This window comes from Orbicella faveolata, unplaced genomic scaffold, assembly GCF_042242905.1.
Source record: "Orbicella faveolata isolate gen_17 unplaced genomic scaffold, um_ofav_v1 contig_13, whole genome shotgun sequence".
NCBI classification, from domain to species: domain Eukaryota; kingdom Metazoa; phylum Cnidaria; class Anthozoa; order Scleractinia; family Merulinidae; genus Orbicella; species Orbicella faveolata.
In genome coordinates, this window is record NW_028301540.1 from 18,727,501 (window position 1) to 18,754,182 (window position 26,682).

Genomic DNA, 26,682 nt, shown 5'->3' on the forward strand with positions numbered 1-26,682 from the left:
AGTTGTCTAGGACAAGTAGATTTTCCTGCTAGACAAGCAGCTTTTCATTCTCACTTGCCCAATGGGCAAGGTATCAGGCAAGTCGTCTACCAACTAAATCATTGAAAGAGCAAACTAAGATAAGCAAAATTTGAGAGCTACTTGTTCCAATGGCAAGCTGGAATTCAAGCATTTTGTGAGCCCTGTGTTTTGCTTCATTCAAAACAGAAAGAATTGAAACCAATTAAATCTTCGTTTTGTTAAACAAGAATGAAATCCATGAAGCGGCACATGAATAAGCAGCTCTATGATGGTGCCGACAAGGCAACCTCACCTCAGGGATTGGCTGCCTTGTTGCCAATTACCTAATTCATTAATTTTTAAAAACTAATCTTTCCAGTTAATGCCTACTCATTTGTAGAACTTTTACTCCAAAATAGTAGCATTTAAAGGTCACTCCAAAAAGCTTACTTTTTTTGTCTCCACCTATAGCAAGAAAACATTGGGTTTTTGAAACTGTACTTGGCAGCCACGCTGTGTTTATGTGATGTCAATCCATCCAACTTGAAATTAACGGGAAGGAGAAAAACCTGCAACTGACTTGGCATCCCTCACAAGGTCAGCAAAATGTATTTTTTCCCAACCAATTATCCACTTCCCTATCTTCACTGCTATCATTTTCTGGGTTTGGAGCACGTTTAGCTCGAAATACAGCTCAAGAACAACCATAACCTAGAGTGGTAGCTAAAAGGCTTACTGGAAGCCATGGACAAAATCCCTTGGAGGGAATGAATCACAAAAACATGGCCAAGCTGCTGAGTAAATGGTGGCAATCATGCTGAGTTTGGGCTTCTTTGGAGACAAATTTCATAAGAAAAACCTGCACTTTAGAAGCTGAAACTTCAGTGAGTGGCTTAAGGACAGTGTCTACTAAATACAAAGGTTTTTGCACTAGGTTAGGACCACGCGCAAGAAGTAGTTCTTTGCAAGGGCTATTGCAGTCCACAAAGAAAAATTGGGGTAGCCATGCATTTTTTCGAGATAATTAGCCTTGAATCTCATCAAAAATGCTGACATCAGCATTTTTCTGAAAAAGAAGGAAAGGATATTTTTTAACAAATTTCCTTAGAATTTGCATTTGCATACAGAAAAGTAAACGCATTTAAAATGATCTTTAAACTACATGGCAAATGGTAACATAAAAACCATTTTTGGTATCTTTTTAATAACAAAATCGTTGCAACAGCACTTTTAGCATCTGACAGCCTTCCTCTGGTTCAGTCTAAATACCTTTTGCTCACAACCAGAAACTAAACACGTGTTGAATAGGCTTGCCACTTCCATTTCATAACATAAAAAGTAGGGGTAACCGCATGTTTTTTAAAGTTATTCATCTTTTTTGAAAACTTTTACGGTGCCTGTTACAATTTTTCCTGTCACCTCCCCAGTAAGGAAGACATTTGCGTATCTTGCACTTGTTTTGCGCACACACTACGCCATCTGCAGGTACATGTTTACAGTTGGATTTCAGTATAATTTTCAACAGATAACACCTAGGTTTTCAGCTCGAAGACAAACCGTTAGAGGTTAGCAATATGCTGCTATTCTGGTGTTCCTGGCTTAAGTACAGGTTCATTAAACTTGGTTTGGTCACAGTAGGAAAATTTTGCTTTCATTTTAGTCGTGTACATGATAGCGTAGTTGATTGCCTCAATGTCAACCACAGCGCACGCATGGTGCTTTAACCATAGCTTGCATGATGCACAGAACGTGTGTGCATTAACAAAAGTAGGCACTGTCCTTAACTTAGTGTACCGTTTTTATTAGCACTGACAAAAACTATTTTTTTGGAGTGACCTTCTTCTTCAGAGTAAGGCCTGGTCCAAACACCACTCCACTCATGTGCCGAACCAAACTTGATTAAGTTCGACTTTAGAGCGACTTTGGAGCCACGGCTGGTTCAGACAGTGTACTTGCGTTGAGCCTAATTCGGGAAGCCAGTGGTAACAATTTTCGACGAGAAAATATGTGTTCTGAATTCACGAACTCTGTCCAAATAGAAAAGCTGTGACTAACATTTCGCTGTTATCTACTGTTATGGCAAAATTTAGGGAAGCAAATTCAAACTCGAGGTTCAGTGTTTGTATTTAGAGAGGTTTTCTCCCAGTTAAATTGACTTTTTAAAGGGAAATCTAATAAGCTGGGCTATTATCACGAAGGAAAAGCAAAAAATGAATTTGCGCTAAAGAAACTTGCTTGTACAGTCACACTTCTTATAAATCGAAGGCATACTGGTATTTTGTCTTTATTTTTAGCGACGACTTTGAGCTTCATGCATGACTGGTCATGCCACTCAATTTCGAGCCAATCACGAGTCCTGTTATATGAAAAATAAATTACAGTAATTTATGCATCAGGTTCAACACATGAGGAGAACGCCGTATGAATCAGCTGCCGCTCCAATGTCGCATAGTGCGACAGACCCTGCCGAATTTAATGTTGTTTGCCGCACCAAACCTAACCTGCTGAACCAAACTGATTCAAATGCCGCTCTTCTGCCATACTTAACTCATCGGTTAGGTTCGGCGCATAATTGAGCGGCGTTTGGGACGGGCCTAACTCTCTAACCAAATGGAATAAAAGTAAATGTACATGTAAGCCCAAACAAGTTCACAGAGCGGACCTATTTTTATAGAAGAGCAAATCATCAGGAGGGCGCATTTTTTTTCCCACTTCTCTATTCATTTTAGTCTCCATCTCTGACAATGGCTTCAGTTGGGAGTAAATGTATGAGAGACGCGTGCGCATTGCGGACCTATTTTTATATGACTTGGTTATTTTGACCACCCCCTTACTATTAATTTGAACATTTGTCTTTCTCCTGAGAGTTTGAAATCATGGGTTCAACTTTCAATTGATTTTGGATTGAGCTAATAAACATACTGTCTTGGAAATTTCATAACATAGCTTTCCTCCCCGGGATTTGAAGACAAACTCTGAGTTGAAATACTCAGGGCTCTGGATTGTAGTGGAGTGTTAAGTGCATCTAGTACAGTTACCACCTTTGAAGTGAATTCATGTGTCCTGGCACTTGCATCATCTGCAATTTCAGTAAAACTAGCTGCAAATTGTCTGGCATCTTTTCCACTTTGGTGAATGGTTTTCAAAGGCTTTTCTGAAATGATATCCTTCAGTATTTGGAATGTTATCCTCTCCTTTGGTGCCGATGGATGTATTCCAGGTGAATTTGGGGGATTTGCATCAATTTCATTGTTCATGTTAGACACCACAGATTCACTTTCTAGTCGCTGATTCAAAACTTCTTTCAGTGGCTGATGTTTGTATGGTGTTTTAAGTGATCTGCTATCACATCCCACATCAGGAAGAGCTTCTCTAACATTTGAAATTTCAAAAACAAGATGTTTAGGAATGCTGTGAGGTGACAGAACAAAGCTATAAGCAGTAGATAGTAAAGCTCTTTGTGGTGTCAAAAAGTCAGCTTCTTTTTCTCTCAGTTGGATTATTAGCAAAACATACTCTTTGAGGTCCTCAGTCCCTGTAAGGTGAGCGACAACGTTGAGATATCCTGCAACAAGAGCATGAAGAGCACAACGATTCATGCTTGGTAACATCAAGTTATCATCCAGAGCAACACTTTGCAGTCCAAATGCCAAATGCACTATGTTTGAAATAAGTTCAAAATCAGAGGCAACCTCTACAGTGATTACAGCCAAAGTTAAATAAATGGCAAGAATGTTTTCCACAGTATTTGAAGGCATACAAGCACTTTCATACAAATACCATAGGATTTCATCCTTGTTCTTTTTTAAAAAAACAAGGTCCTGTTTAGAACGGTCTTCAGTTGTCAACTTAATCTCTTGACCTCTCTTTAAGACTCCATTTTCACCAAGCTTATTAATGTTACCATGACGATCAAGCAGAGTGTAAAGAACCTCTTGGGCAAGTCTTCTTACAACTGAATCTTCAACAATGGTGGCTTGAAGCAAGGATTCAAGAAATGTTGGAGAAAAGGTAGTGGAAAAGGAGATGGAGTCAAAGCTTTGAGCAACACTCAAAAGACAGCGAAGGAACATCTTTTGGAGAACTCTGTCTCCTTCTGACACCCTGGTGTGATCTTGATTTTCTTGACTAGAGTGGTGATGGTTTTGAATTTGGTCATTTGGCAATGGAAATTTTCCCATTATGAACATCATGATGTCAGTTTTCTGAAAGTCGGGAAGCACTGCAGCAAAGGCTCCAACTGTACTGACCAGAGACTCCTCAAATTCTTTCTCATCATTACCATCATCATCAGAATCACTCACTCTTCCACTCTGAAATCTGGCATCTACAGATGTTCGAAGATGACGAAGAAGGGTGTTGAAAACTTCTAACACTGCTGGACCAATGGAACTGTTACTTGCAATTTTGACACAAGCAGCCAAAACTTGTACAATACTGGCTTTGACATTGGCTTTGTCTTTGATGTGATCATCCAAATGGGACAGGAGCTTCTCAATGACCATGTAATTAAACTGACTCTGCACTGAGTACAAAACAATATTGAATATCTTCAGTGCAAACTCATTGGGTACCCAAAGCTCACTCTTATCAAAGTGAGTGAGTGCTGGGTTTATTATTGATTTTATGTTTCCGTAACTAGCTCGGTTGATTAATTCTCGGAGGCATGATTCTGCCAGAGAAGCTGGATCTTCCTCAGTGTTGGAACTCTGCAGATCTTGATCACTGGGAAGTTTAGCCATACAGCTCTCTTCCATGACAAACAACAAGGACGGTATAATCTTACTCATATGCGTGTCGTCCATGATGTTGGCTTGAAGGTCATCAGATACAGTTTTTCTCACAACACCCTGTAGTCCTTTTAGACCAGCTAAACGAATCCTGAAGCAATCTTTCTCATTCCCAGTGCTACACCAACACATTGCACTGAATTTAGAGACGAAAAAATCGTACCGTCGATGGTAAGAGGGGGTGTCTTCTTCAATATTGGCAAACTTCACAAAGGATGTACTACCGAGAACCTGCAAGTCAGCCTCTGAACTTTCAAGCAGTTTCTGTACCATTTTAAGAAAGCTCTCGACAAACAAGTTTAAGTTAGGAGCATGACATGCTAACAAAAGCTGATCAAGAGCTTCCACGGTAATAAAAACGAACCCAAACCTTCTGCGTTCCACATCTCTGTTTAACTTCTTGGCCAGATAAGCGCCGATTCTGTCCAGCTTCTCCGGCGATGAAAGAGCGTAAAATATCAGCTTGTCCATATTTGCCTTAACCAAACCTTGGCGCGAATCAGCAGGATAGATATTATCTACTAGGCGTCTGTAACGAGGGCGTAAGTTACCAACGCAGGAACATATATGAGAACTCGCCATCTTGCAGTGAAAGGTATGGGAGGAGCTTAATAAGGATCATTGAATGCGCATACTGGATGCGCATACTTCATACTCAACCGCTGACATTTATAGTAAGTTTTGCGGGCGATCGCAATCTAGTTCCCAGATTCTGCTTAGCCTGGATAGGGGTAACGTGGGCTCTGGGAACGAGATTGGGGCGCCACATTCGAGAAAATAACTTTCAGATCCTTTCAGATATGTAGAATTTAAGGCAACTCATGGCTCAACTTCAGGAAAGCTCGTCATCTCATTCAGCCGAGATGACTGTATCAGAATCAGGAAATTTGGCACAAGGCGAAGGAAGTCATGTGGTAAGGTAAGACTGGTTTTCAGCTTTAAAAACCGCTTTCCTCTGTAGGAATAGCTCAGTACAAGTACGAAGAATACAGGACGTACATACATACAGATCAAAGTCGATCATCGAAAACGTAGTCGATAAGTCGATAGTACTCGATATTTGTCGATAATTGTCAATCGACAAGTTACGTTTGTCGATAAAAGTCGATAATCACAAGGTTTTCAACTGATTATCGATTTTATCGACAAAAATGCAGACAAATGTTTCAATCAGCTACAAAATTCAAGTAACCAAACCAATAATAGCTCCAATGACTTTTTTTATGCCGAGGTTAAACAGCTCTAAAGTAAATCTGTGTGACAATAAACTTAAATAAAAACCTGAACAACCAAGTGGTCTGTTATTCATTACAGAACAAAATGTTTAAATTTCCTTGAGAAATGATTGATTAACAGTTTCAGCTGAACTAAATCGCGACCTATAACATAACTCGAATCAACCTAGTTCCCAGAGTCTCTCTAGGCGGGGGAGATGAGAGATCCTGGGAATTCGAAGTCGTGTTTCTTCGGGGGGACAGAACGGGCCAAAGTTTAGACTAGATGCGGGAAAAAATCGAGGCCAGCAAAGTAATTAAGAAGTAAGGTAAAGTAAATTGACATTTTATTTCATCAGTGTTTTTGTTCAGTTCAACATTTGACAAATACAAGTTGCTACGACTCTCCTCCCTCTCCGCTAGGTGTGCTGTATTCGCTGGGTTTGTATGCCCCTTGCTTCTCCTTGCACCTGTGACTGTTGTACCAGTCCACAACCTACATATGCCTACGCCATACATCGTCTTTTGTATTTCCGATACTTGTTGATTGAAATCGATCAAAATTGATCAAAATTGATCAAAATCAATCATAATCCAACAAAGTCGATAATCACAATAAATTGTGTGATCAACTTTTATCGATTTCCGAAATTTGTCGATTAATTAGTATCGACAACGATCGACAATGATCGATTTTTATCGACTATCGAAATAATCGACATGTTACGTCCTGAGAATAGACTCTCTCTTTAGTGAATACCGTAAATCCTCGAATAAGCGCTCCTCCTATCGGCCAAGATTTAAAATAAGCGCCCCCCCTCGAATAAGGGCCCCCTTCCCGTCCCCCCATTTTGTGGACAAGTAATGAGACAACAAAGGATGTATAGTTTTTGTCGTGTAGTATTAGATTTGTGCATTGTTTCAGCTTGTGAACACGTTAAGTTTGGAAAAAAAATTACAAGTACTAACGGTGCCTCGATTTAAAGTTTAGGATCAGCTTTTTATGTCAGTAAACAGCTTATGTTGTTGTTTACGTGGAGATGATGTTTTGAAAAAGTGATCATGTCAGGGCACAATTTGAGGAAAATTAAATAAGCACCCCCTCTTGATTAAACACACCCCATCTTCTCCTAAATTTGAAATAAGTGCCTAATGGGCGCTAATTCGAGGATTTACGGTAAGCATTATATGTTGGGTCAGTTTATTGGAGGTATTAACATAATTTCAGGTGTGTCCGATTAATGCATGACAATTGGTAATCAATATAAGCTTCAACTAAGACTGCAAAGAGGGTCCACAATAGGGTTCTCAGATCCCGCTTTCCCGCCCATTTTTTCCTGTTTTTTTTGCTTGACTGCAAATTTTTTTTGAGTCTCAACTTATGATATAGGCACACCTTTTTTTTAAACAAAGATTTACCTATAATATGTTGATTACAATATACTACTTAAATACAATACTTACGATAAACTTACCTACAATACGTTTTTTTATCAACATTAACATAACACTGCATACAACACTTATGGGTAACTACTGTACTAATAATAATACGATACAATTACAACTGATTTCTACAGGATATATTCTATTCAATTTACATAATTGCTAAGATGAAAATTTTGCGAGTTTTTTTTTTTAATGTGAGAAGTAGAGGACAAATTGAACTAAGCGAAACCTCCTATTTTCAAGATAAAATTTAGTTTCTGGACAAAAACATCCCAATTACATGCACGTTGGTTGATTTCCTGGAAATGAAAGTAGAATTTGGCTGAGAGGAGACAGAAATTTAGTTTTTTTTATTTCATTGTCATTATCAGTAGCTGTCCCGAAGAGTATTTCTTTTGAGTTTAATGTGATGGAAGAGTTTTCCCTTTCAATAAACCAGCATAGCACTTTTCGGAGAAAGTCGACCACAATATGACAACCTACGAAGGAGTGAAGTAAAGAGTCATCATCCCTGCAGTAATGACAACTCTTGTAGTCTTCAATCTGTATAAATGTAATTCTTTGTGGTGACAATGTGATGAGCAAGTTTGTAAAAAAATTATTCACTTTCCTTGAAATCTGGGCTCAGAACTTTTCTTTCCAAATGAAGGCAGTCCTGCTCGCACGTCCTTTTCGAAATATAGGGCGACACAATTCGATTCGTAATGTCACATACTTTGTACAGTGAATAACTATCACTGCCATGCGGTGTGGCCATCCTGGCCAAAACAAACCAAGTGCTCTGGAAAAGGTTGAAAGACTAGAAAAACTAGAAAGGATCAGGGGACCAAAATTACAGATGCAAGCATTGCAAATATCGGAACTGGACAGACTGTGGTTTTTGTGCTGGTCAATAACGATTTATGAGGTGATGTAAGAATTGAAATCCCATATCCCGCTCTGTTCCCCTTACGAATCCTGCATCCCAACCCCATAAAAACATGAAATCCTACTCCCACTCGCAGTTGTAATTCCTGCTTCCTGCCCCTGTTTTCAGCTTAAATCCCAAATATCACAGCAAAAAAAAGCCAAATCCTGCATCCCGTGAAGCCTGTCGGGGACCCTCTGCAATGGTAACCTGCTAATGTTGTTTTTTGTTTTGTTTTGTTTTTTTTTGCTTCCTGATGACAGCAGCTTGTAAAGCTCACCTAGCACAAAATGTAGAGAACTTCTTGCAGCATGTTTCATTTATTTATTAATTTTTTTTTGTTATTTATTGCTACACCCCCTTCGTCCCCTTTTCATTTTGTTTTAAGTTTAGCCCAGGCTATGCTCTTCTGAATTTTGGTTTGTGCGGTGACTTGTAGAAGGAGCTGATCTCATTAGCTTTCTAAAACTGCTGTTTAAGGGAAGTCTGCCCGAGGACATCATTAAGTCCAATGAGAGTACAAGTTTAATGATTTGGTAGCAAGCATCATTCATTATCATACTTGAAACCACCCTGAGACGGTAATGGGTTGCCATTTAGCCCCGTAATTTTGGCCAAGTGCATTGTGGCGATAATGCTGTGCTTGTTTTTGACAGCAAAGAGCTTTAGCCGTGTCAATTTAGGGCTTAGAAGAGCAATGGACTTGACATTTCTAACTGCTGTTGGGGTTATTTGACCCTGCTTTGATGTGGCTTAAGACTTAGAAAAATTCTGCTGTAGTGTTGAAATGCTACTTTCCTGCTTGATGAAATTCAAGCACACCCTGGACATTGTTATTTGCGCACAAAACATGGCCATGAACAGAGTCAAGAAAATCACTTCAAGATCTTATGTGAGTAGCATTTCCTTGTTTTATCCATTTTAGTCACTCTTGCCTTAGCTGACAATGAGAAATTTCTCTGATTCGCTAGCATGGAAGGAATTCTATGTGTGGTTTTTGGTCAATCATTGATGAAAATAACATGTGGAGTTTTTGCTTAGTCAGATTTATGGCCTAGTTTGCTTGAAGTTAAATCGATTCTCGATCTAGGAAGCTCTTGTTTAGTTTATTTAGGATGATGCAGGCCTTAAAGAAAACTGTAGATCAGCTCTCCGCCTGGGTTTTGATATGTGTACGTTTGTGTTGATTTAGACTCAAATTTCATGTTGAAAACATTCTTAATTAAATTGTACAATTGACTGATTCAATGTAAAGACTGTGAGGAGAGAAATTTCCCCTTACTTGAGCTATGATAAGCCTTGTTGAAAGCTGGCTCTAGGACAGAATTGTATCAAGATTATCACAAGTCAAATTCAGTGGCTATTTTTTGGTGAATACAGACAGATCTATATTTAACAATTGTAGCCGAAGGTGAGGTGAACATTGGTGAACATTCACCAATGGTCACTGAGCCTGAGGTGAATACAGTCAAACATGTACATAACGGCCCTGTATAAAGCGATCACCCTGTCTATAACGGTCACTGAACAACTTCCCAAAACTGGTCCCTTATATTTACTGTTAAGTTGACCTGCATATAGTGGTCACCTGTATATAACAGATGCGGTCACCCTTTAGACTTCCTGAATGCACAATTTTATTATCTTTTACCTGTATATAATGGTCATGAAACTGGATTACGACTAAGAAATAATGACAAGCTTTATTCATCAGCTTGTTAAATAGCAGCCACCAAAGCAGGGGTGTCACAAAAATACAAATATTAGTACTAAACACAATTACTAATACGTGAATGTGGAGAACTTTCTTTCACACTGAGTAAAGTTAATGACATACTACATGAAATCAAGCTTGGAGCTCCAAAATGTCAGAAAACTATCACCGATTTTTTTTTTCTTCTTGAGATCCATATTGTTATGTTAAAAGCTTTCCCTTATAATTTAATGAGGTGGTTTGTTTTTATATGGGGTCAAGCAACTTTTTTACAAATTATCCTTATGGCTTACTTTTTTTGTTTGTTGTTCTGTAAATCTGCCATTAAATTGTAATAAATACAAGGAAATGTACATCCAAGTATACTGCACCTCCCTTAAAGTACACCACGGACATTTTGTGGGCCTTTTTTTTATCGTGTTTATTTCGTTGCTGTTACTCGTTATCAAGTTGTCAATAAAACGTAAATTGAGTGATTATTTGCTCATAAAAATGCTATTTATTGACTTCCAGGGGAGTTTAAAGGAAACCTGTGTACAGTGGTCACCCTGTAGATAACGGTCACATGGCCATTTCCCAAGTGTGGCTGTTATATACAGGTGTGACTGTACTTGTTTTAGTATAGTTTTCAGAGGTGAAACACAGAGTAACGACTAAAACATGGAAACACAGACGCAACTGTTCATTTGCATATGTGCATGCAGCCGTAATTTTAATAATAAACTTACATGTACATTAATTGTGAAAAAGTTTACACATTAAGTTCAGCAGTAAAACAAACAAGCGAAACACTACGAAAAATAAATTAATCCATTACCTTTGTTTTATCGCTGTTGACTTCATTCACAGCTGTCATCCTTGTCAAAATATTAGTCGCTTTAGTCTGAAGAAAAATAAATTTTGGTCAATCAATCTGACCTGCTGGCAATCAATGTAATGACTGCGTTTATGATTCCTTGAATACGAATTCCTTGAATGTGAGTTCTTGAAAGGATATTTCGTCCTAGGGTGACAGCAGTCATTTTGAAAATTCTCCATCCTTCCAAATATTGTGGACTTGAAGTGATGTCTTTTGAATAAATAAAAATTTGATTCAGCAACTGTCCGCCATGTTTACTTGCTGAGATGGCAAAGGTGGCGAGCTTAGTAACCAGGCCTTGAAAATGATATATTCCTCGCCTGGAGCAGTGAATATGGCGTCCTATAAGGAATCGCTCAACCAATCAGATTGCTGGAAACTCGTTGTTCAGCTCTGAAATTACACTAAATGTAATTATATATTAATAGCTGTTTGTTGAAGCCTCAAGCCAACAAAGTTGCCACAGCAACAACAACAACAAACTTTATTCACTCTTGTACTTACAATTTTTTATATATATCTAACTCACACACATATTAAGGAGGATCTAGAAGATTCACAGTCGAAACTTCACTGCATGGATGAAAAGATACTGGTTAAAAAGAAGCAAGGATGGGCAACTTCTGAGGCTAAAAAGTGCTAAAGAATTTAATAAAAATGTTTCCATCAAGGACGTTCTTCAGTTACAATGAACATGTGTATAAAAAGCAAGCTTTAAATAAAATTATAAAGTGTGAACTATTGCGTAGGGTAAATAATTATGTTCTGAATGACAACAAAATTACAGAGTGGGGTGCTAATTAGTAGACAAAACCAAAACAAAATCATAGAAGCAAAAACATGTATAACAAAGATGAAAAAATGTTGAAAATATTAAGGCCGAAAAAAGCAACAATGAAAACAACTGACAAAAGATGAAGGAAAAACTTAAGAAAAAAAAACAAAATAGCTAAAACAAAAGGGATGACACAAGTGGCAGTGCAGCAAAAACTTGAATCAAAAGTCTGGAAAAAAATTAACCCACCCTGAAGCAAAGATTGTAACAAAATCCCAAATTGAAGCCCTTGGAACCTAAAAGGGTTGAGAAGCAGCAAAATCCCTGGAAGGGTCCTTAAACAGTATTAATCAGAATATATTCCCCAAACAAGGGCCTTTGAGAAAACCCAACACCTAAAAGGCATACAAAATCCAAGAAAAGGGACTTCAATCAATCAATTAATCCATCAATTGATTGAAATTGCGGAGGTTTGTGTACGAGCAAGCCTTATGTCTCTGTCATGTTCTTTTATCCTCTCTTGCATAGCTCTCCCTGTTTCTCAGATATACACTTTGCCGCATTCGCAAGGAATCTTCTGAACAACACCGTCTTGTTTTGCCTCCGCAATTTCAGAACACGCCAACAAGATGCAGCATTTACCCATTTTGGACAAAGTCAAGTTTATTGATGGTGACCCTCACTGGTACACACGAAGGCTCAAGGAAGGTATCCATATAAGACTTCATCCAAATAACATCAATAGAGATGGTGGAATTGAAATTCCTGAAGCATGGATACCTAGAATCAGAAAGCACAACAGCCAGTCAGTTAGAATGCGGACGTATGAGGGAACAGCATCACAAAGTCAGAATAATAATAAGGATCGAAATGCACTGATAGCAGTGAACCAAGGTGCTACAAATAGCAACACACAACAACCGACCTCATTGCCTGATGAAGACTAGCAGTATAGCAGTTGAAACATCGCAGTCTGCATCTCAAAGTGACTCCATTGTGAGACAAAAAAGAGAAAAATTCATCTATCCTATTGTACACCACGATGAATAATGTACACATCTTTGATGGCATGCTGTCTTGTTGCAAATGCCTTTTTGAGTAGATTGGAGCTAATTTAGCTTATATCCAGGCTAAAAATGTCCAAAATCTCCAAAAAATGCATTTTTCCAAACATCTCCAGGTGTCAATGGGTTAAACTGTTAGAGCTTTATGTGTATATTAGTCATCTTTCCTTTAATGATCTGAGCTAAGGGCAGTTACTCTAGAGACCATGAATTTATCTTGACCATGCTGGTCTTTTTTTGGATTACCCATTGGTTTCTTCAGATTTCTTTTCTGGATAACCTTTGAAGATCAAAGAAATGATGAACTGTCGGAAGCTCGCTTGCTATTATAATTTTAACCAAAAGCTGTCCAGTGTGTTTTTTGGGCCAGAAATTCATCAACGGATCCATTGTGATATAATCTTTATTTACCCTTGGCAGTGTTATAGTACAAGTGCTTGTGGGACGAGCAAACAACTGAAACAAATAATTCAAACTGAACATAAGATTGTTGTGAGCATGTAATTGTCTGGCATGTGGTTTCACTTTTTTTGTGTGAACTCTTCTCTTTACTTTGAAGTGAGATGTGCAAATTTCTTGGTTTATCATTGGGCTAGATATAATTATCTTGAAGCCTCAAGTCTTGTTCTGTATTGACTGTACACATATATAATGCTTTTGCTGGTTGGTAAGACGCAGTTAATGGAACATGACAGTCCTCGAGGGTTAGGCTGTTTACGTTCGTAATGCAATCCAGTAGGATAAACAATAGTACAATACTGAATGCTCAATTCATGAGTGAATGTTCCCTCATTCTAGCAGTTTGCACAAACACTATTCACGTGTGTATTTTAGCTTCTATCTTGTGGTGTAATCTAGCAAAATATCTTAGCTTCTCCTAGATTGGCCCACATATTTGTTAGCTTCATTCATTGCTAACAAGTTCACCACGTTACGTCTATTTAGTTCATAGTACAGCTGTACCTATTGGTCGAACTTTGAAACACTGTCCTGCTATGTAAATCTCAATACACTGGCAGCTTGCACGAGAGTACACAGCCCTTGGAGAAGGGCTTTTATTTATTATTTGCCAATAAACTGAGGTCACTCCTTGTGGTTCGGTTAAGTCTGCCTAGCGACTTCCCCCAAGCTTTGGCATTGCTTGTGTCTTGCCATCTTATATCCTAGCCTTTATCTTGTTCAATCCAGCCTGTGCTGTGCTGGGGAGATAAGAAAGGCTCTGCCAATACTCTTGGTCTATTCCCACGTTACTGGGGGAACAAGTGAAGCTTTTTGTTTGTGCACCTATCATGAAGTCGCGTCAAACCTGCCACAGGGCTGTGTCCCCCTCAGTTACGCCATATTGTTGTTTGCGTATTTGTGTTACCTTTTACCTGGTTGCATTACGTCTACTCTTAGTTTGAATGATGGAATAGTGGCATTAACATGTATGTAAATCAAGAACTCTAGTGTTTGAATGAAACAGTCTTTGTCCCATGTAAGTTACATGTTTGTTTCAGCTGTCATGTATTTTTAAGTTTATTTGTACATGTAATAATTTCGTTGCCTTACTGGGGCAGGTTGACAGTTACACATCAGCAACATGTGCGTGTATGGTTATTGATGGGTGGGGTTGGTGTTCATTTGTGTTCTACATTGCTTTCAGACAACCCTTCTCAGGTGGTGTACCCTCCATATACTCGGCAGGCCGTTAAATGAGAAGAGATCTATGTGCTGTAATTTTTATTTGAAGGACTGAATATTACAAGAATTATGTAATAGTGAAAGGTGTAGAGTGCTCTGCAAAGAACTGTGAATTTAGGAGATCCCATAAAAAGGATTTACAGTTTCTACATTCAAAATTTTGATGAATAATATTATTCTTAAGCATTAATGCATAATAATGAACAATTACTTTTTCGTTATTAATTTTTACTCTTCTTCTTCTTGAATATTTTCCAGATCTATTGGATCAATCAAGAGAAGTGTAAAAAAGGTACTGTCACTGAGTTCATGTCTTTTCTCGTAAAGCTTGCTTCAATTCTCACTAACACACTCACAATAATGTAAACTACAGTAACCAGAAAATGTTAGAAGATTGTTTCAACTTGAAATACTTCTGTTGAAAAAGAACTTGCACTGCAGTTCTTTGTTGCAAAAAGTTAGTGAGCAATCAACCGAGCAACTGGAAAAAAATTATCCTGCATCATCTTGAACCTGTTGGGGGTAAATTTATTTAATGTTGCAATTTTGATTTAAAGAAATTGCCTATAAAGCATCCGTCATTCTCCAGCATCTTTGGGGCACTTTTTCTTTCTTTTCATCATTCTAAAAATTTCTGAGCTGTGGTAATGGCATGATGATCAAGGAGTCAACTAGAATACCCCTCTGACAAAGATATTGATTTTATGTTTTGTATTCTAAGGTGTGAGTTCTAATTGCTTGTTAACCATAATTAATTTTGTTACTATGTAGCTGCTAAACAGTATTATATATTCTTGTTGCCAGAACAATTCTCTACTTTCAATTAAAGCATTTAATTCCAAAATTAAAATGATTTGAACACCAACTTGAGACAATGATCATAAAATCAAATAATAGATTGTCAACTCACAATATATATGAAATGGGGAAGTACAAAAATTGGGTTGATATACAATCTTGTGTTGTTGCTGTGCTGTATTAGTATTAGCATAATCAACTCTAAATTTAGAAGTAGAAGAGAGGTAATAGGAACTGAAGCGTGTGTGCGTACTTGTATGATGTAGGGTGTCTGTTTATTTTTGAATTATGTGTGTTTATAGAACATTTTCTTATATAGACAAGAGTTTTTTACTGGAAAATACACCACTCGTAAAATTCATACGAAACCACATCCGGGACTCGAGTGGCGTATTTTGCATATCCTCAATAGTGAAGATATCAATGATTTCACTGATATCAAGTTTGTCTCTTAAATTGTACTTTGATGCATTGATGTATCATCGAAACATCTTTGGGTCTTCCTCAAAAGTCTTTGGCAATCTTCAGCAATCTTTGGTAATCTTCGGAAATCTTTGGTAATCTTCACAAATTTTTGGAAAATGTTTGGCAACGTTCATCTGACTTAGGCCTATGGACAAGTTTTGGAGAATCTTTGGAAATCTTTGGAAAGTGGTTGGAAATCTTTGGAAAATTGTCAAAAATGGTGTCATCAGTATGTCTATATATCTATATGTCTATGTCTAGCGGTCAGCAAGCATAATGGCCGCGTTTTTTGATGGCTCTGCTAACTTGAGAAATTTCTTGCTTTCTCTTACATAATTCTTACGTAAATCTTACTTTTTTTCGTTGACAAACTTACTAAACAACTAACAAATAATGTCTGCAAAAAGAGGAAAACAAAAGGAAACGGTGGAAGAAAATTTTGAGGCTTTTGTATGTCATCAGTTAAGTTCAATAAGTGACGACCTGAAAGAAGTGAGAGGAACTCAAGTCAAGATTCAAAGAGACATTGCATCTCTTCAGAGTCAAATTAAGGAAAATGAAAGCTTGATTTCAAAACTGAAAGAATCTTTGGATACAAAACTGGAGGTATTAACAGGACAACTGCATGAAGCTAACACAAGAATCAACCAAAATCGAGCACGATATCACCAAGAATGCAAAAGAGATCGATGACACCTACGAGAGATTGCTGCCCCTGGAGAGAAATTCTAGGGACTGCAATCTGAGATTTTACAACATCCCAGAATCAACAGGCGAAGATTGTATTGCAAAGCTCTGTGATATCATAGGAAATGATCTCCAATTGCAAGCAAACATCGAGAACGCCCACAGGATCGGGCCCTTCAAGGATGATGGCATTCCCAGACCAATTTTGGCTAAGTTTTTGTACCATCCGGAACGGTTTAGAGTTATCAAAAAGAAGAGGGATCTATGTAATGGTGTGCGCGTCTCGGATGATTTGATATGGGAAGACCGTTAAAAGAAGAAACAATTAAGATCTGTTATGAAAGAAGCATTTGAAACTGGAAAAAGACCTAGATTTCATCATGGCAAGCTCCATATCAATGGTGAACTACATCAGGCTTGAGACGTTTGAACAGTGTATATTCTTTGTTCATGTGTAAGTCCCATTTTAAATGTCTACATAGCTTTATAATTAACATTTATCTTTATTGTGTACCTAGATTTTGTCAAGCTAAAATTTTATGTAAATGAACCAAGAGTGCTCTGACCCTGATTTAAATTTATTATTGCTAAATGATCATGGGATTTACACAATACTCTGCTATTCACTTAAATACTAGAAGCTTAAAAAATCACTTCGAACAAATGTGGAATCTTCTGGATTTGATTTCATGTAAATTTGATTTTATCGGTTGCTCCGGGACTTGGTTCACCTCTGAGACTGATTGTAGCTGTTTTCAAATCCCAGGTAACATTTTACTCAATGAAAATCGCACCTTTTCGACAGGTGGCGGTGTTGCTTTGTATGTCAGATCAGGCTATTCTTTCTCAATTAGAAATGACCTCAAAATAGACTCAATTGAAAACCTGTGGATAGAAACTAATGATATGATTGTGGGCGTCATTTATAAACCCCCAAATTTTTCAAACCCAGAATTTTTAGAGAAACTCGCAAAAACTCTACACAGTGTTTTTCTCGTTAAGAAAAAATGCATTCTAATGGACAACACTAATATAAATACTCTTACAAAAACAAGTGTCCCTAAGGAATATATTAATTTAATACAATCAGAAGGATTCAATCAGCTGATCTTTGAAGCAACACGTATTACTGAAAATTCACAAAGCTGCATTGATCATATCTTTACAAATATTTCAACTTCCTGCTCAAGTAGCAGCCTCGCTGTTGAAATTGCAGATCATCTACCAGTCTTTACTATTTTGTATGACCCAAAATTTAGTCCTTTTCCTGATTATTTCGAATTCAGTTTTGAAGATGAAAATTTCAAAGTAGATCTACGAAAAGAGAGCTGGGATTCTATCTACAAATGTAATGAAGTAAATGAAAGTTATTCCAGATTCCTCCATATTTTCAATAAAGTAAGTAATATTCATGCACCACTTAAAAAAGCCAAGATCAAACACAAAGCATATAAACCGTGGATTACTCTTGGTTTAAAGAAATCTATGAAAGTTAGAGATAAATTATATAAGAAATGGCTTATTACTTGAAATTATGTTTTCCTAAACAAATATAAATTATATCGTAATAAAATTGCTATCATTAATAAGATATATCGTGACTGCCTTTATAATGACATATTAACCAAAGCAGATAACACGAAAAAGATGTGGGATAACATCAATTTATTGATAAGTAAGAAGCGGCCAAGTTCTCATATAGAAATACAGATGGATAATAAACGATATGTACAACCTATAACTATCGCCAACTGCCTTAATGACTTTTTTTGTAATGTCCCTTCTACACTAGCAGCACAACTGCCTAAATCTGATAAGAGTGCAACCTCTTATCTCTCTCAGAAACAAAAACAATTTCGCTTCGCACAAGTCTCTGAAATAGAGGTATTCTTATTACTAGAAAGTCTTGATACAAACAAGTCATTTGGGATTGACAAGATTCATCCACTATTATTAAAAACTGCAGCATTTCAAATATACCGTCCTTTAACATTTATTTTTAATCTTTCCATTAGCCAAGGTATTTTTCCTGATAGTATGAAGCTTGCTAAAGTGTTCCAATTTTTAAACAAGGCTCTCGTTTTGTATGTAGTAATTATCAACCTATCTCAGTTCTCTCTTCCTTAAGTAAAATATTTGAGAGATGTATTTTTAATCAGCTGATATCTTATCTTCTGAATAAAAATATGATTTCCTCAAAACAATATGGATTTAGACCAGGTTTCACAACCTCAGATTGTCTAATTGACCTTATTGAAGAAATAACTTCCTCTCTTGATAAAGGACATCTATGTGGTCTCTTTATTCTTAGATTTAAGTAAAGCATTTGATACAGTAAACCATCAAATATCACTAAATAAACTTTAGTATTATGGATTACAGCAAAGTAAATATAACTGGTTTCAATCTTACTTATGTAACAGGAAACAGCAGGTACATGCAAATGGTGTTGCTTCTGACACATGTTTTATCTCCACTGGAGTGCCTCAAGGATCGATACTAGGACCTTTGCTGTTTATTATTTTCATTAATGACCTTCCAAAGTCTTCCACCTTCTTTTCTATGAGATTATATGTAGATGATACATCTTTAACAGCTTCTGGACATGATCTTGACAGTCTATTGTGTGAAATCAACAATCATTTACCTGCTCTCTACAAATGGTTGTGCAGTAATAAATTGACCCTAAATTTGACAAAAACTAAGTTTCTTATTCTTATGCCCCGTCAAAAGGAAAGTTACAATCTTTATCCACCACTAACAGTAGCAAACGTTCATTTAGAGAAGTCCTTTTGTGTAAAATATCTTGGTGTGTATATTGATTGTCACCTTACTTGGCATGACCATATTGACTACATATGTGGCAAAATTAGCAAAAATATAAATATAATGGTTAAGTTGAAACATTATGTATCAAAAGCAACACTTACTAGTGTGTATTATTTTGTTATTTATCCTTACCTTACCTATGCTTGTACACTTTGGGGAAATAATTATAACGCTCCATTGTCTCAAATCGTAAAATTACAAAACAAAGCGGTTGGTGTTATAAATGATGTTCCTTCAATGGAATCAATAACTCCACACTACTCATCCTTAGGCTTTCTTAAATTTCCTGATATTGTTAAACTGAACATGTGTATGCTTTTTTATGATTATTTCCACCATGATAAGTTTCCTAATTTACCTGTTTCATTAGTATCTGAACTACATAATTACGGTACCTGTAGTGCATCATCCAACCAAGTTGTAATACCTTCATTTCGAACTAATCTTAGGAGATTTTGCCCCAGTATTATTGGAAGTTTCTTTTGGAATAATATTCTGCAATCCATTAGAGACAAACCATCTAAAAAAAATGTTTAGAAAAGCACTTTTACGCTGGTACCTTGCTCAATACTAATGAAAACATTATCTCTTTATAACTTTCTGAGCTATTTTGTCATTTTTCCTCTTCTTTTTTCTTTTTCTTTTTCTTAATAATCTCAAGTTATACATAACTTTAAGGGGCACAAAATTAGTTTATCTAGATGTGCCCCTCTCCTCTCCTTCCAATATACAATGTAATTCAATTTAAGTGATGTAATTTCTGTTTTATGCATTTTTTTTCCTCCTTACAAAGCACTATCGGTTAATATTTACTTTCTTTATGTTATATTTACATATCTATGTATTAGCTAGGGATTGGAGGAATAAATAAATAAAAAAAATATATAATAAAAAGAACATTACACGTTAGCTTGAAGATATGAATTTTATGTTCTTGCCACTCGAACTTAAAATTCATATCTTCTCGCCACCATGTAACATCCTCTATGTATCTAACTTTGAAATCAATAAAAAGTAATAAAATACAACGAAAGATCTTACATTTCTATTATTAAAAAGGAAAAACCATTTTCATTTTTAATTAACAAAACATGTTTCGACATTGCTATGTCATCTCCAGTCGCAAATGAGCGACGGTTGTACTGTATTTGAATTTTCAATGTATAGTGACATGATAACATCATAGAATTATGCCATAAAATTTACATTAACAATTTGAATATTGTCATTCATCCCTTATTACTACTGTATTTCGAAAAAAAGACCTTTGCTGGTCTTCTTACTAATGATATCAGCTTTGCCCCTTTTTCTTACCAATTGGGATTAGTTAGGACATTAGTAGACAGGGTCTATAAGATTAACAACACTTGGCTTGGCTTCCATGGAGTCCTTAAGAAGCTGACGATGATTTTACGGAAAAACTGTTTTCCCATCTGGGTTATTGACAAAATTATTCATAGCTATGTTTCTAAGAAAATGAATGCCAATGCTACAAATGTGTGGACTGGCCTGCTCAGCTCTGATGGAACCTCTGCACATTTCTGCAAACTCCCTTATGTTGGCCGTTTTTCTAAAGTTGCGCAGATTAAACTAAGACAGCTGCTTAAACATTATTGCAAAACTGATCTAGATATTACGTTAGTTTTTTCTACATTTAAGTTTAGAAACATGTTCAAAGTGAAAGATTCTGTGCCGCAGAGTCTCCGTTTGCGTGTCGTTTATAAATTCACACGTGCTGGCTGTAATGCCTGCTACATTGGTGAGACCACTTGCCACGTTTGTACAGGTGTCCACAAGTATCTTGTGTCAGACAAGGCTTCACATGTTTACTAGCACTGGCAGTCATTAGGGACTTGTCTTGCTCTGCAGATTCTTTCACGATTCTAGATTCTGCTGCCTCAAGTTTTCAAGTTAAGTTCTCAAATTCATTAATTATTCATGTGCTGATGACCCACTCAGCTTGCATCAATTGGGTCAGGTGCATGTATTTTGATACCCAATGAACATACCTATCAAGACACATTTGATTAGTTCAAGAACTGATCAAGGCACTGATCAAGAAACTTGAATTTTAATCAGTGTTAATACTAAAATTAATAGAGTATACTTGCCGCTTCAGTCATTACTTACAACAACAATACAGCAAGATATTATTCTTTCTTAGACACTTCCTCCCTCTTCTTGCACTTTATATGAAGCCCTTCTTGAACGCCATCCTTCATCTCGTCATTTAAGCAACGTCGGAACAGGACAAACCTTCGAAAAACAACACACCAAATTCAATTCCCAAAACAGTGCATTTTAAAATTCTGAACAATGCAGTCTAAAAGTTGTCAATTACCTTTTGTCACCAGCGTCCAGAGGATTCAAAGCTGCGGATCCATTTTTCTCCTCCAAATAACGCTTGAGGGCACAAATTATACCATACACAGTCTTGGGAGGGTATCTTCCACCGGACTTTTTAGCTACCTCCATCACGAATTTTGACAACCAAAAGTTCAGTGACAGAGCTTCCATTCCGGCAATATCTGCGATCAGAGCGGTAACCTTGTGTAAAGCATAGTCCTTGAAGAGACCACCACAATCTAATACTGGAACTTTAACCTCTCTTAACCTTTGCCATTCGGCAAAAATGCTCACAGCCCACTTGTTTTTATACTTAGTTGAAGCTGGAACGGCGTCATTCACCAGAACATTTTCTTGAGAAGAAGTTTTAGGAACGCGAAATTGTTCTGATGCGGACTTGACCTCCATCATGCGGCGTAATGTTAATCTATCAAAAAACCCTCCTGCATCGCCGCATATTAAATATTCATTTCATTTACCACGAATAAGAAACAAACAATAGCCTATTGAGCATGCCTTCTAATTACCTATTCTTCGGGAATAATTCTACTAAATTTTCACACTAGTTTGAGAAGCCAGCTCAAAAACTTGTGCTTTGTTTTTCATCAGGGGTTCCAAACACCTCGAAACAATAAAAGCACTGCGCCTTCGGCATTGTGCGTTCATCCGTTTCTCTGTGTTTGGAACCCCTGATGAAAAACTCGCACTCGTTTTTGACCTATTACATAAAAGAGGCACTGTATATTAAGTGGGAAATTCCAACTCTAAACCAACAGCTGAGGCACTTAGATTTGTTTCCTTCTTTTTAATTCTTTTTCATGTTTTGTTTATTTTATTTAATTTTTTGATTCTGTTTCAACTACTGTTGGCATGCGTGCAGACTTTGTCCCCAGTGTATTCCAATATTCAAATTGTTAATGTAAATTTTGTGGCCTAATTAGATAAGGTAATCATGAATACAGTGAAAATTCAAATGTACAACCGTTGAACATTTGCAACTGAAGATGGCATAGGAATGTTGAAACATGTTTTGTAAAATGAAAAATGTTGTTTCCTTTTTAAAAATTGCTGTTAGTCTGCTGTTTTACGACTATTTCTATTTTTGGTTTGGTAGTCAATTGTGAAGGTGAATTAATCAACATGACACGAGCGTGATAAATTGATAAAGATGGTGAATTTTAAATGTGAAGGTGAATTAATCAACATGATACGAGCGTGGGACACAGAAAAAAAAAATCACTACTCACAATGACTTCGATAGCGTTGATCCTAGCAGTATGCAGGACACCTGTCATATATGAATTCAGTTAAATGACTTTGCTCTCCATGAGTTCTCGTAGCTCAGTGGATAGAGCGCCCGCCCGGTGTTCGGGAGGTCATGGGTTCGATTCCTGTTGGGGACTCAGAATTTTTCTTTGTCCCACGCTCGTGTCATGTTGATTAATTCACCTTCACATTTCATTACCGAGCTTAAAATTCACCATCTTTATTAATTTATCACTACTCACGATGATTTGGTAGTCAATTGTTCTACAAAAGGTGGTTGTGTTCCATAGACTGGAAAAAATATAAAATTGGGCTAATTTGCATCTCTCTGAATATGAATGGTTTGCATAATTACTGATGAAGGAAGTACTGATGGAATGGTTTATGGTGTTTTACAGATTTCCACGGAAGGTTTGATTGTACTCCCTTCAGGTTAGTGGTAGTGGGAAACTAATTGTAGTAACTGCAAAACTTAAAACAACAATGACAACAAGTTGTTCTATTTTTTCTCAAGTATCTAAACAGTCTGAAATCAAAAACCCTTAAATATGGATTGACTAAAATTTGCATGCTCTCTGCCAGTCAGGTTTTTGCAATCTGGACTGGATCTGCTGGCCAGGCCCAACCAAGCTGTGACATGAACAGTACTGCACTCTAAACTATAACATTGTTGCTCACCAACCATTGTAATAAATTAATATAAAGGTCTTTAAATTCTCAGAAAGTTGAGTGTTTGTTTCTTTCTGTTAACAAATCAATTTGTAGTTTAGTTAGGCTTGTTTTATTCATTTCATAGTGTTTTTCACACCATTACCCATTGTTACTGTGTATCCTTTCATACACCATGTCATACATCAAGCGGGTATGATAACTTTGTCTGCAATTTACACTGTTGTTCTAAGCAATCTCCTACAGATACGCTTCTGCTGCCTTGTGCTGGAAGTCATGCAATATAGAATTTTCTGTGGCCTTTTAGGGTTCTTTGATCGCTTTTGCAATCGACCCCATATTGAAGTCAACCACAAGTCACATTTCTTTGACAGTCCTGTCCCAAGGGATATTCATGGCAACTCTGATGGGTTGAAGCGCAGTGACCCGTTTCTGGGTCGCTAAAATTGGTGGCAATCAAGTATGAAAAGTCCTTTGTCCTGTGGGTAATGAATAAACAATACGAAGGACTTTCCTGAAAGTCCATTACCATGACTGTGAGTCCATGGGCCACAATAAATTTTCTTACCAGTTTTAGGACAGGAAGAAAAACAAACAGAATACATGTATGTTATTTTTTAATAATTATTTTTGCAATGTTCAGTTCAAAAATGGACTTCTTAACACCTTTTCTAATGGTTTAATGATACATGTATGCTTGATTTGCTATACATTATGGGTAACCAATAAATTATGGTGGCCTTCATGTCAGGTATGAAAATTAATCCTTTTGCTTTTTAGCAGAATTCTTGGCTTTTATTCTTGCATATCTTCTTTCTAATAACATATTAAAAAAGACTCTCTGTAAACAATAATTTCAAGGATGTTTTGAAAAGATTTTAGCAGAGATGTGAGCCAAGGATGATGTCAACCAAGGATTCCATGTTGTGCTGTCCAAAGCCAGCAGACCTAACTGAAGACGCTATTCAAATACCTGATATTATAAGGACATTTCTTTCTTTGTTGCTGACTGGAAACCAAGGATTCCATGTTGTGGTCTCCAAAGCCAGCAGACCTAACTGAAGATGCTATCCAGATCTCTGATAATCTATGGACATTTCTTTCTAAGTTGCTGACTGGAAACATGGAGCCTCCCAAACTTTGTTCCGAGTTAACGGAATCACTATACAGGCTCGACATTTTGGCCCTGATTTCCCTCCAGTAGATGTGACTCCCATCCTGTTGAAGTCGAAGAAAGAAGTAATGATGTTGTGTTAGACAAAGACCTTCCCATCTACAATGCAGGACAAGGTTGTGGACCTCCATGGAGAGCATATATGGAGGTGACCTGTTCAGACATCGAGGCAAATGCTCGGAAGAAGAATCTTTTATGAATTCTGGTACGCCTTCATGCCACAGAGAATCAGACTGTTACTGGATGGACTGCTGTTAAACATCAAAGTGCAGAATGAAGAGAAAGTCTCCCAGGACAGCATAGGTTACCTCCAACGATAGATGCACCCACATCTACTGTGTTTGAAGGGCTATCTCAGTCCCTAAAGATCAAGGACGTTCTCAGGCTTAATGCCGTAGTCGTCATTTTTGATAAAGCAATGTATGCCAAGGCCATGGAAATCAAATGGAAGCACAAGGAGCAATTTAGAGATATCATTGTCAGAATGGGAGCATGTCATACCATCTGCACTTTGCTTGGAATAATTGGAAAGAGGTTCCAGGATGCTGGTTTGAGAAACCTATGTGTAGAGTCCCAAGTGATTGCAGAGGGTTCAGTGTCAGGAGTACTGTGCTGGAAGTACAACAGAAATACAACTGTGCTGTGTGGCTGCACAAGCTTGTGTACAAGGCCCTGATGAGACAGGTGTGGTCTGGATTCCAAAACTGGGTAGCAGAGAAGCACGACAAGAAGACGTCTTTAGATGAAATGTTTTCTGGTCTTCAGAGCTTGTGTGACAATGTTTGCGAAGCTGAATTCAAAAAGAAACTTTGTGAAAACTCTTTCGCTGAGGTTGCCGTGCTGTTTGAAAGATACATGTCATTCCTTTGCTGCAAGAATGGTAAGCTGTCAGAGTTCTGGGTCTCCTATCTTGACTTGATCGATATTCTGCTGGCAATGATGAGAGTCTCAAGAGAGGGTGACTGGGATCTTCACCTTTCATCCATCAGAAACCTCATACAATGGTGCTTTGCATACGACAACCTAAATTATGCGAGTAACCTCCCATTGTATCTGTTGGAAATGTCTCACCTGGAAGATGAACATCCAGACATTTTGACATATTTGAAGTCTAGTAGGTTTGCTGTTCAGTTAGGAGAGGACAATCTCTTTGGTAAGATTCCTGTGAACCAAGCGTGTGAAGAGAGTGTGAACAAGGACACACAAACCCCTGTAGGCACCAAGGGCTTTAGCCTGATGCCCAAAGCAGTCAATAAATATTATTTGGTTGCTGAATATAGAAGTATTTTTATGAGGTATTTGAAGGACATGCTTCTCTTGAGCAAATCAAGCTATAGAAGTATTTTTATGAGGAATTTGAAGACACGCTTCACTTGAGCAAATCAAGCTGTCATCACAATGGCCTTCAAAAGAGTAGAATTGCAGGAGATGAAGCTGATGTACAGTCCTTACTGACAACACTGGAGGGCTGGATGAACCCTTTTCAGGGTGACATGCAAGACCTTATCTGTTTGTCCACAGGTAAGATGGCTTCTGAGGATGTGCTGGTGATCTCTTATAAGTTAAACAGTTGGGTGAAAGAGCATTCCAAAGTTTTAGCAAGGAGAGGCTGGAGGCCAATCCCCAAAAAGTAAGATTTCATGATTCAATGTCCAAAGCAATGCTGAAGACCTTCAAACACATGAACAAGAAAGTGGAGCTCCAAAAAGGAACTGCTAAAGAGATTGTTCTTAAGGGCTACCATGCACTGTTCACACAGATGATTGTTATTGCAGAGGAAAGACAACTCAGCATAAAAGAAGTGCTCTCCCATCCTCTTGGTCCACTACCTTAGTCTCTGGCAGCTACTTATGGTTCTCTAAAGAAAACAGCAAAATCCCCATTAGCCAAAGAGTTACAAAAGAATTCTCCAGCAGTTGAAAGTCTTGTACTTCGGTCGGCTTGCATTATTGATGGTAATGGTTCAAAGGCTCAAAGGGGATCAAAAAATGTT

The 26,682-nt window shown here is 37.4% G+C and overlaps 3 protein-coding genes across 4 annotated transcripts in view; 1 reads left to right on the forward strand and 2 right to left on the reverse strand.

Annotated features, from left to right (window-relative positions):
• Nucleotides 1-5,400, reverse strand: part of LOC110060527 (protein EFR3 homolog B-like) — a 6,491-nt gene extending 1,091 nt beyond the window's left edge. Inside the window, exon 1 of the mRNA XM_020767316.2 lies at nt 1-5,400. This exon is cut by the window's left edge and continues 1,091 nt beyond it. Coding sequence (XP_020622975.2) covers nt 2,910-5,372 — 2,463 coding nt within the window. The 5' untranslated portion in view covers nt 5,373-5,400 and the 3' untranslated portion in view covers nt 1-2,909.
• Nucleotides 5,401-5,516: 116 nt separating this feature from the next.
• LOC110060520 (uncharacterized) overlaps nt 5,517-26,682 on the forward strand; it is a 107,955-nt gene continuing 86,789 nt past the window's right edge. Inside the window, exons 1-3 of one of the 2 annotated variants that reach the window (XM_020767305.2) lie at nt 5,517-5,709; nt 14,714-14,747; nt 23,245-23,278. In XM_020767305.2, the coding sequence (XP_020622964.2) occupies nt 5,612-5,709; nt 14,714-14,747; nt 23,245-23,278 (166 nt within the window). In that variant the 5' untranslated portion in view covers nt 5,517-5,611. The remainder of the gene's footprint in view (nt 5,710-14,713; nt 14,748-23,244; nt 23,279-26,682) is intronic. The other variant, XM_089284937.1, reaches the window with a different exon arrangement.
• LOC110060517 (uncharacterized) lies at nt 21,513-21,988 on the reverse strand. Its single transcript, XM_020767302.2, has one exon. It carries the CDS (start codon nt 21,986-21,988, stop codon nt 21,572-21,574), a length of 417 nt encoding a protein of 138 aa, XP_020622961.2. The 3' UTR covers nt 21,513-21,571.